The 10,405-nt window shown below is 35.5% G+C and overlaps 2 protein-coding genes across 3 annotated transcripts; one reads left to right on the top strand and one right to left on the bottom strand.

Moving 5' to 3' along the window:
• Positions 1-888: 888 nt before the first annotated feature.
• On the top strand, positions 889-1,794 carry LOC125492953 (uncharacterized). The gene has a single exon (XM_048635727.1). The coding sequence runs from the start codon at positions 1,193-1,195 to the stop codon at positions 1,646-1,648; it is 456 nt and encodes a 151-aa protein (XP_048491684.1). The 5' UTR covers positions 889-1,192; the 3' UTR covers positions 1,649-1,794.
• A 141-nt stretch (positions 1,795-1,935) lies between these two features.
• On the bottom strand, positions 1,936-9,536 carry LOC104885117 (cyclic nucleotide-gated ion channel 1). Of its 2 annotated transcripts, XM_010669853.4 has the most exons (10): positions 9,131-9,536; positions 8,941-8,999; positions 6,937-7,073; positions 6,159-6,735; positions 5,484-5,696; positions 4,760-5,052; positions 4,433-4,544; positions 3,532-3,768; positions 3,007-3,401; positions 1,936-2,462 (listed from the first exon to the last, which is right to left on the bottom strand). In XM_010669853.4, the coding sequence occupies exons 3-10, from the start codon at positions 6,993-6,995 to the stop codon at positions 2,168-2,170; spliced, it is 2,181 nt and encodes a 726-aa protein (XP_010668155.2). In that variant the 5' UTR covers positions 6,996-7,073; positions 8,941-8,999; positions 9,131-9,536; the 3' UTR covers positions 1,936-2,167. The 2 variants fall into 2 exon arrangements, with proteins under 2 accessions (XP_010668155.2, XP_048491660.1); XM_048635703.1 differs by lacking the exons at positions 6,937-7,073; positions 8,941-8,999; positions 9,131-9,536 and adding an exon at positions 6,029-6,085 and having other exon boundaries at positions 6,159-6,285.
• Positions 9,537-10,405: the final 869 nt, after the last annotated feature.

Genomic DNA, 10,405 nt, shown 5'->3' with positions numbered 1-10,405 from the left:
TGTATTAGTTTTAGTTTGTAAGTTAATTTTTAGTTTTTGTAAAGTTTCCTGATCATTTGAGTGATTTGCGTGATTTTTACAACGTGATTTTCTCAATTCTAGGAGTGATTTGTAAAGTTTCCTCATATAAGTGATTTCTGAGTGATTGTTGAAAATTAATTTCCGGTAGCTTTGTTTGACCCTCATTTTGGTATTGAGATTCCTTTTGTAATTTAGAAAGGGAAGGGGGGCAAAATAGTCGGTTCAAAAGAGGACACCGTTGCTCCTCCCTTCCCTTATGTAATAGAGATATGAAGGATGGCTCTTTCTATTTGACTAACCCTTATGTGAATGAGGTAGTACAGCTTCCCTCGCTCGAACATCTACCGTCTGCAGAAAATTATAAAGGCCCCAAAATATATTATTTTGAAAATTTTTCTTTATATTTGAAGAAACCACCCTTGTTTTCCAGCCTTAATAAATTTGTCAATGATTTATCTTTAGATTTTTAACTTTCCATTTTTAGAACTCTAACCTTTCATCTTTATTTTCTATAGATTTAGGGGTCCAATTTTCATGTTAGAACCGGGGCCCCAAAATCTTCAAGACGGCCCTGACCGTCTGTGGTGGGTGTCAAACGGGACCCTAAATCAGGCTCTATTCTCAAGTATAAGGTGATTCGTTCTGATTATAACTGGTATGAGTGGGACGAATTCTATTCACAACGATATCCCTACACACTCGTTGATCCTAATGATATGAGGCGGATGGTAACCCACTTGGCCCTTTCTACAGACGACCCGCGCAGTTGTGCAGATTGTGTTGCCATGGCCTGCCAAGGAGACATGAACCGAGTTGCATACTGTCGCATCGGTAATCAATTACCCAGCCGTGATCCCCCCGAGGCCCCGATTATCCTGATAATAGCTGCCCCTTTAACGATGGTCCTTTATGGTATGGCCTGCAAGAAGATTACTTTCCAGGTTTTTGTTATGAGCAGGTGGTATATTGTCATCAAAGGAACTTATTCTATACTTACTTTATTGAAACCGGGATTCTGGCCTTTGATGTGGAGCGCAACAGGGGCCGGGCAACTAAAAAGGTCTTTCAGTTCAAGGCAGAATACATTCACTCTCAACTCAAGCGTCATTTCGAGGCATATAGAGATGAAGGAGGTGAAGAGGTAACAAATTACCTCAAGCGTGTGAGAGCAATGTGTATTCGGACTATGTATTTAGTCACCCTTGACAACGGTGACCTTTTGCTACTTGTCAGGTACTTCTGTGGACGTTATCACGAGGCGAAGACTCTCCACTTTGATGTCTTCAGAGTGGTGTATCCAGGCCAGCTTGAGTGGGTACGCTCCCTCCAGGACAGAGCGATCTTCATCGGAACAAATCAAGCTTTCTCTATTAAGGCTGCTGATTACTCTGGTGTTAGGCCTAACTCTATCTATTTTACTTATGGGATTGAAAGTTACGATATGGGCATTTTCACCCTCAAGGACCGCATTATCACCCCTTTTAACATTACCCGCAATAAGGGACAGGAAAAGGTTCCATTCTTGTGGGTTGCACCAGCTTCACAACAGGTTCTTGATAATAGCAAGGGTGGTATCATATACGAACAATCTCGCTTCGAGGACCAAATTAAAGACATTGTTAATTAGCAAAATGCTATTCTAGCTGATTTGATCTACCCGTAGAAAATGCTACCTTGTATCTTATTGCGGATGGGATCTTCTCTGCCAACAAGACGGACTAGTTGCTCGAAGAGTACACAACAATTGGAGAATACAAGTTTTCTCTGTTATTTTCCCTCTCGATCCGATGAGTTGAAGGTCCAATAACCGAAGAGAATACAAGATACTGTATGAGAGAGTTGTGTGGATCCAGAGCACTAGTTACGAAAAAGCTAGTGGGAGTAGCTTGCTAATGAAAGAGGATTGGACATATGGAGGTAAAAGGACACCTAATACATTCAACTGATCAAACTAGCTATTTACGAAACAATTTTTATACAAACACCTAATACATTAGCTAACACAATCAACTAATACAATCAGTTGTACGCCAATTTGCCAATAGGGCCTATATACTGCTGTTGCATATTCGCTACAGCAATTTTACAAATAATACATGGTGATAATCTAAACATCAAAGATAAGAAGGAAAAGGAAATGGTGGGCCTAACCATCTTCTGAAGTGAAATCAGGCTCAGTTGGCTTCTGTAGGTTAAGGAGGGGTGACCTTGGAGGAACTCTGGCATTTTGGGGAATATTACGTCGAAGATTACGAAGTGCATTGGCAGCAAATTTTGACGCATAAATGGTGGCACCAAAACTTGGTGAGCTTCCACCTTCCTTTGACATAGCCAATTCTTCAGCCTCTTGTAAAGATTTCTCAACCTTCCTTCTGCAGTACCGTCGCCATGCTGCCTGTATGAAACAGGCTGCCCATCTTTTCCAATGTTGTGAGAAAAACCTAGAAATGCATCACAATTCACAGGTGTTTATTTGAGTTTGACGGAGTAGATAAGTCAAGTCATGTCAGTTACTGACTATAGCAAGGACTGAAGTTTAATTTGTAAGATTGGATATCACAAATTCACAATTGATGACTGTCTCAAGGACTGAAGTTGAGCTCTAACAAAATTAGAGCTGACAATCTCTAACTCGACCCAAAATGAGCTCTGAAGTAACAGAGAAAAACGTGAAGCCGACCCGAAACAAGCCCAAACAGTCCTATTTAACCCAGTTTATCATAATTTTTTCTTATATTATGTTTTACATATTTTATTCATATGTATTGAGAATAGTTCAAAATGAAGCTGAAACCAAATTCAAACCCGACCCATTGATTCGAATTGCCAAATATAAGTAAAACATAAGAATTTATTCTGGACATGCATCTGGCTTATTAGAGTGCTTTCCCTAAAATCTCATTTAGGCCACCTAAATTGATAAGAGAAACAACCTTCAGAGATTATCGTCTGGCAACCTGCTAGAAGAGTGAGGGAGAGACTTGCCTAAAGGTGTGGCGGAGCTGCTTGCTGTGAAGCCTTCGAAATTGTGATGCCACAAGCTTCAGATCATCAGACATTAAAGCAAAAGCTTCAACTTCTGTCTGAGTTTGTACAGTGCTAGTTGAAATGGGAAGATTGGAAGAAGAGTGTGGATCTAGGGCCCATGTAAGCAACTCTTCTCCACAGAAGTCACCAGCTTTGAGGGAACCTGAATTAAAGAAATTAGTTCTTCCACCATTAGTGGTCATTGTCAATAGACTTCCTCTCATTATAAAGAGCATCTCGTTAACAGGATCACCCTCGCGTACAATGAAGCTGGTCTCGGTATATAGCACCGGTTTCAGACGATCACACATTGCATCTTTCAGTTGCTCATCCATTATTGCAAACATCGGCACCTACAAGGAAAAGTTACACATAAATCACAGAGAAACTTCACAATCAAAATAACATGTATACAAGCCAGATTGAGAATCTGAGAGATATAGGAGACGCTGAAGGTAACGATAAAAAAAAAGATGCACTTACCTTCATCAAAAGAGACAAGCAGAGATGCCTCTTAATGTCCCTTCTAAGGTCCCTAGGAAGATTTCGAATCACACTCTCTTCATCAACACCTCTTGTTTCTTGCCAATTGTATTGCTCATACCTTCGGATCCTTTTTTTCATGTCCTCTGGAAGCAAACGATGGGACATCCACTGCTCTGCATCTTGACTTCTTATTCTCATCTGCTCTTCCCTAACAGTCGTTGATTGTAGATATTTCTGTTCAACACATAACCAGTAGCGTTTTAGATCCTTATGTAAAACCAACAAAATGCAGATAATTAACCAGATTAGTATACATCCTATTAGTAAATGAAGTTTCATATTTGGTTCATGATATTTTTGTGTATGGTCAAATCTAATAGCCACCGCAAGTCCAATATGAAGACAATCAACAACAAATTTCATGGCTCCAGGTTCTAACATATAAATAGTTTCTCAGAAGGACAAGAATATGTAAAATTGCTTTTGCTAATATTGAACAAAAAAAAGAACCTCAATACCTACACTTCCATCAGACAATTTTACCAGACGTTTTTGGTCTGACCACTTAGCCTACAACCTATCCTTTTTAGTTTGGGGTGCAAAGCCTTCCACCTTTCCTTAACTGGTGAGTATTTTTTTGTAAATATTTAAAATTTAAATATAGCTGTTTAACTACTTAACATTCTACCTATTTTTTGTAACTTCTGCTTTTTGTATAAGTATATGACAGCCTGACCATCAGATCATTTACAAGAATTTGCCAGACCCTGAGATGAAGAAGAGCCATAATTAACTTTTCATCATTAAGAGGTGACGTACTTCAAAATAAGTATCTTGTACAGAAATTTGTTTATATCGATTCCTTAAGAGCAGTTGAAATTCATGACTAGTTACTTGCCTGCATATTCCCAATAAGCAACGAAAACAGAACCAGCCCAGCAATACAAATGAAGGTGGCAAATAAGATCTCCCCAATGAAAGTACTTGTTTCAAGACCCTGTCCAAGAGAGCTGCAAGAGAAGTTTAAAGGAAGTCAGTCTAACAAAAAGTCGATGCGTTTCATCCATCCTCATTTGTACTTTTAGCCTTTAGCCAACGTCTAAATTACCAATCCACAAAATTAATCATTGTATACTTCTAAAGTTTAGGCAAAGTCTGAGCAGCTCTCTTGAAATTTCTGGAACCAATGATACTTCAGAAATTATTGATCCAATCAAATGCTTACCTAAGATTTCGAAGGCCCCACCAAAAACAGTAGGAGAGTTTCCTTAGAAAATTAGTGGACTGTATCACTTCTGATTTAAGAGCATCGTAGAACAAACCAAAGTTAAATACAGTAGAATCTGTAATCTCATCAGGGTTTGTAAGAGTGCAGTAAGAACTGTTAAATTTGTAATCTTCTTCATGCTTTTCTTTGACTTTGCAATATAAAGACAAATGAGCACAATTTATACAAGATCTGTGCCAACACTTGATTTGTCGATCCACAGCAAACAAATACCAAGCTGCTCCAGCCACCTGTGGTTTGACTCAAGATCTATAAATTGGTACTTTCAAATTATGATTTATGAGGAAAGAACTATTAGATAATATTGCTTTACATGGATGGATGCAGAAGTATTGGGATTTATTGAAGCCTGACTACATATTTATATAAGCACAGACTGATTTAGACATAGAAAATTTCCAAGATTCTTCTGTCAACTTATTATTGCTCTTGCACATTCAGAAACCTTTTTTTTTTTCAAAAAATGAATAAGAAGACTAAGATAAAGTCAAGGAAATGCATGGGATTTTTTTTAAAAAAAAGCAGGCACCATATCCAAACTATATCTCAATATTGATATATACTAACTGGTTTTAATTTATAAAGCTATCTGAAGTTAGAAAGATCTTACTAGTCGAGTGATGTAAGTCATTGTAATGGACAAGGATCAATTTGAACTTACGTGGCTGGCTAGCATGTAAAGGAACAGATTGAAAGCAGCTCCGGCCCATGCTGTTTCGGTGATTATGCCTGATGCCCGTGTTACTTCCTTGTATAAAGGATAAATCCGAAAGAGGCGTGGGACGTATTGGGCGAATATCACTAGTTTCAACAAGCCTTTTGAAGTCAAAGGACCACCATCCATCAACTTTGGCATAATAACTAAAACTGACATCTGCGAAATTTAACCGGGCAAAGAAATCATCTTTAGATTGATAGCAATAGCCTATGACACCACATTAGCAATTCAAAAATCTAACTTCTTCATCCTTGCCATCTAAGTTGATCGTAAACTACTCACTGTGTTTTCCACTAATTAATTTACCTATCAACCCTCGGCTTATGAGAAACATTAATTGGATTACATGTATTTTGGTGTAAGTGTGAGTATTTTGTTTGTCCCACATTGAAAGATGAAGCAAAGAACTTGCTTATAAGCCAAGGAGGCTACTCCTATCACCAATTTCAGATTGTATTAAGATGGAACTTTAAGTGCTCACTCCTCACCTGGTCCATGTTAGTGGGCTTTCCACTCCTTGTCTTTCAAGTGGTAACACGGTTTACCTAAGCTTTTCACACCAGTAGTATAGAAAAAGCTTGGAGTCAGATTGAGAGATGTCTGAGAAGAGGCAGGTACCTGAGGAAAGGGAAGCACGGCTAGGATGTCCACAATAAAGTATGATGAGAGATATCTTCTAGCTATAGCAACATGGTCCTTTATTATTTCACCTCTTCCAAGCACTCGAGTAGAAGGAGAGACAAACCCTGTACGGAACTGAAAGATGATATGAAGTAGATAGAACAAGTCGGTGAACGTGCGAAGAATACAAGCGATGATTTCTAATTTGCCATCCAACTTGAGGCATTTCTCTTTGCCATCGATAACTGGGATGTAGAAGAACAATGGATCCCAGGCCATTGCGAAAAAACATGATATCAGAAATATCTTATTCCATTTCTGCAGAAACGGTCCTTGAGGATCAAGAATATTATCCTGAGGTACAGGCTTCCTTGCAGATTGGTAAGAGAGTGCCTGAAAGCTCAGAGATCCTGCCAAGGTCCTAATTCTTTGCAAACCTTGCTCAAATCCTCGACGGATAAAATTGAAGGTTGAGCCAAATGACACTCTATTATCTGATGATGGTGACGGCCTTCCAGTAGGATACAATGGTTGGTCTGAACTTGTAGATCCCTCTGACCTTCGGTCCTCAAATCTGAGAGAGAGCATAATGGAAGAAAAAAACTAAGAACAGTAGTCATACACGGGTATATACTGGAAGACAAATCCTTACGGATCAAGTACATTGCAGCAACTTTATTTGACATTATTTCATGATGTAATTCTTCAGCATAACTGGGGAATTTGGACAAAAAAAGATTGGTGAAAATTTGATACTTTGAGAATTGAGATTCACCTTACAACTTTGTTTCTATTGTCGTTCATAAATTCAGAAAGCTCCAAACTTCCTGACATTATGAAACGTTTATCCTGGATATTTCTCAGTATTTGCGCCTTATCCAAAGCCAAAGATGGCGCAAGTGAGTTTTACCCCTGCCAAAATATTCATCTTCAAGTTTAGATGTTGTTTCAATGCCCACATAATAATCACAGTTTAGAAGACCTTTAAGTAAATTTTACTTGCTTTCTTCAGCATGTAAGAATCATATACTTAAGCTTTTATACCAATTTTAGTTCATCAAAAACAGAAATAAATTACAAGAACTATAACATACAACTCTTTCAACAACAACAATAATGCAATACTATCAAGCTAAGGTACATTTGTGTGCCATATGAATAAGGCAGCCTTGATAATATCCTAATAGTGCATACATCCAATTCGAAATAAATTTGGTAGTTTATCCTTAAGAAAAACAAATAAAGTACTTCCTACGTTCTTTTCTAATTGCAACATTTCCCCTTATTTGGAAGTTTTGTTTTGATTGCAACATTTTTTTTTATCCGGTAATATCTCCTCTCTATCTCTCCTATCACATGGATCCCTCTTTTTATCTATCTTTATCTCTTTCTCTTCACATGACTTTCTTAAAAAATGTGCCAAGGGATGATGTTGCAATAATAATGGAACAGAGGAAGTATAACTTTTGGGCAATCTATGTTGTGGTAGATGTATATCCTAGTCGGCTTAAAGATAATTTCTCAACTTTAAATCATTTTAGATATAAAACTACAACAATGACTTTTTTTAATTTTCTATCAATAATCTATTGAAATTAGGTAATCTCCCATCACAAAATTACAAGTTTACAACCACTCCTAAGAATCACCATCTCCTAGGAAAATATACACCACTAAAGAATATAAGTATGTCCAAAAGCGTGGGATCGAATGTTAAAGCTTTTGCTCATTATTATTTTGACACTATAAAAGGGTTGTTAATGAAACTATGAATCATCAACATGGAGGGTGTGTTTGATTGAGCATAAAACATTTTCATGGAAAATTGATTTTGCCTTCTTTTAGTTTGTAAGTGGTGGAAAAAAGTTTCCCAATCATGCAATATAGTGAAAAACATGTTCCTTATCAAAAGAAGGGAAAACATATTTTCCTCGCAATTTACACTTTCTCCCCATCCGTCCTCCCCTTTTCATTACATTCTACCTTTTCCCTTTCAAATTTTATACAAGGAACCAAATCACGGAAAAACTATGCTAGAATTGTGCTTTCTCTTAAAAAATATCTTTAAAAAAAAAAATCATTTTCTATTAAAAATAGTTTCCGTCCAACCAAGAACTGAACTTAAATAAAATTGTGTTGTGAGTAAAAATATTAAGTTAAACTAAATTGAAATAAACTGAATTGAAATGAGAATAAGCTTGAGAGATTAAAAAAATATATATACTTTCTCTATTTACTTTGACTTTTGCACTATTCACCCCGTATATAAAACCAAAATTATTAATATATTATTCTAAAATTGGTTTCAATGAATATTTTCATTATATCAACTTTTTGTAATTTTTACATATACATCATATATTAATGTTCAAAGTTGCACATTAACGAACTTAAAAGTCAAATTGTTGCACTTATTAGAATCAACGAAGTATCATAAAAATTGCAGCAAAAAGTGCAAAATTTGAATTTTTTTTTTCTTTAAAAAGAAATACTTCCTCCGTTTCTTTTTACTTGCAACGGTTTGACTTTTACACTATTCACCAACTCTACTTAATTTATGTTTGGTGATTTATAGTTAATGAAAAACATATTCATGTGGTATTTTGTTAGATTCGTCTGAATGTATATTTCCCGAAAATATATTTTTTATAGTTTTTATTTATCGGTAACTAAACTTATTGATGGTTCAAATTATGCATTGGCACGCGTGAAAGTCAAAATGTTTCAAGTAAAAAGAAGCAGAGGAAGTAGTATTCTATTATAGTAAATAGGAGCTTACTAATAACTATGGCGCTTTACAGCAGAAAATGAGGATAAATTGACGAAGACCTCATCCTCCTGCAAATCATTCAGAAAAAATAAAAATACCAGCGAAATTAAATATTGTTAAATTATGATGAAAATAAAGCATAAAAAACAATCATGAGACGATTAAAATCAATATTTAAAAAAATCAATTTATTCCAAACCTGTATAATCTAAGGCCTTGTTTGGCAAATTCCTGAGAAAAAGCTAAATTCACTAGTAACTCTGAACTCTGAAGTAGTATAAGTTGAAAGTGAAGCAAATAAGCTAAACAAAGAGAGAGAAAATGCAGAGGAAATAAAAAGGTTGAAAAGAAAAGTATTTATGGAGAAATGTAGGAGAAATTGGAAGGAAATTTCGTGGATAGATAGATTGAAATTGAGTTTTTGGGGTTTATTTGCATCACTATAAATATATTTTTTAGAGGGAAAATGGAAAGGGAGAAGACCCAAGAGTAGACTTATGTCATTTGTATGACAGTGTGAATCGTCATAGACTAATGAACGTTGACTAATAAAGTAAAGAAGCAAGTCAAGTTTTTTTTTTTTTTTTTTTTTTGGGGTGTGTTTGGAGAAAAGTCAGAAAAACAAAATTTTATTTGAAGAATACTCAATCAAATGGCTTCATTTTCTTTTCTTTTCTTATTTTTCGGACGGGGTAGGAATAACAAAAGAAAACGGAAGGAGTATATCATTAGTAATTCCTACACTAGAAAAGTATATACATCATCTGTTCTTTTCACTCGTAATGTTTTTTTTTTTTTGGTAATTTTTTGTTATATGCAAATGTTTCTACTTTTAATGATGCATTTTTTCTCTTTTCTAACCTACGGGGTTCTTTTTTTTATCGCTCTTATAATACACGGATATTTTTTTGATCAGTCTCCTCTCTTTGGTTTTTGTGTAAAGGAAATGTTGCTAGTAATAAAAAATAAAAGAAATATATGCAAATTAGTTTTGATAGTCATGCAGAATATAACATTGAGTTGCAAGATTGGCATCTAATGCTTCCAATTGCTCTGAAATTTGGTACTTTTAAAAACTAAAAAAAAAAAAGAAATTGATAATCAGAAGTTAAACCTACCCTAAATGGTAGTAAATATGGTACTATTCAATCTCATTACTAGCAAGGGAGAGGGATGGTAAAATGCTCCTTATTAGATATAGATCCTACATAATCAAATATCCCCAATAGACCATGTTTTGCTTGGTATAATTAAGTATCAACTAAAGGAAAAGTAACATGACCTTTAAAAATTAAAATAAGATCGAGTATTAGCAAGTAAGTCAAGTTTTATTTGGTAATTGGTCTTGTTTGAAACAGATATAAAGATGTATGATTAAGTATAAAAGATACCATTGATGTAACGTTTGACGAATTCTTACAAGAGTAACTTACATAGTAAATAAGCTAACTTTATGGGTTTTTTTATAAACAAG

The sequence above is a fragment of the Beta vulgaris genome, chromosome 1, assembly GCF_026745355.1.
Source record: "Beta vulgaris subsp. vulgaris cultivar EL10 chromosome 1, EL10.2, whole genome shotgun sequence".
NCBI lineage: Eukaryota > Viridiplantae > Streptophyta > Magnoliopsida > Caryophyllales > Amaranthaceae > Beta > Beta vulgaris.
The sequence above is the reverse complement of the archived record's forward strand: the minus strand, read 5'-3'. Positions and strand labels throughout refer to the sequence as shown.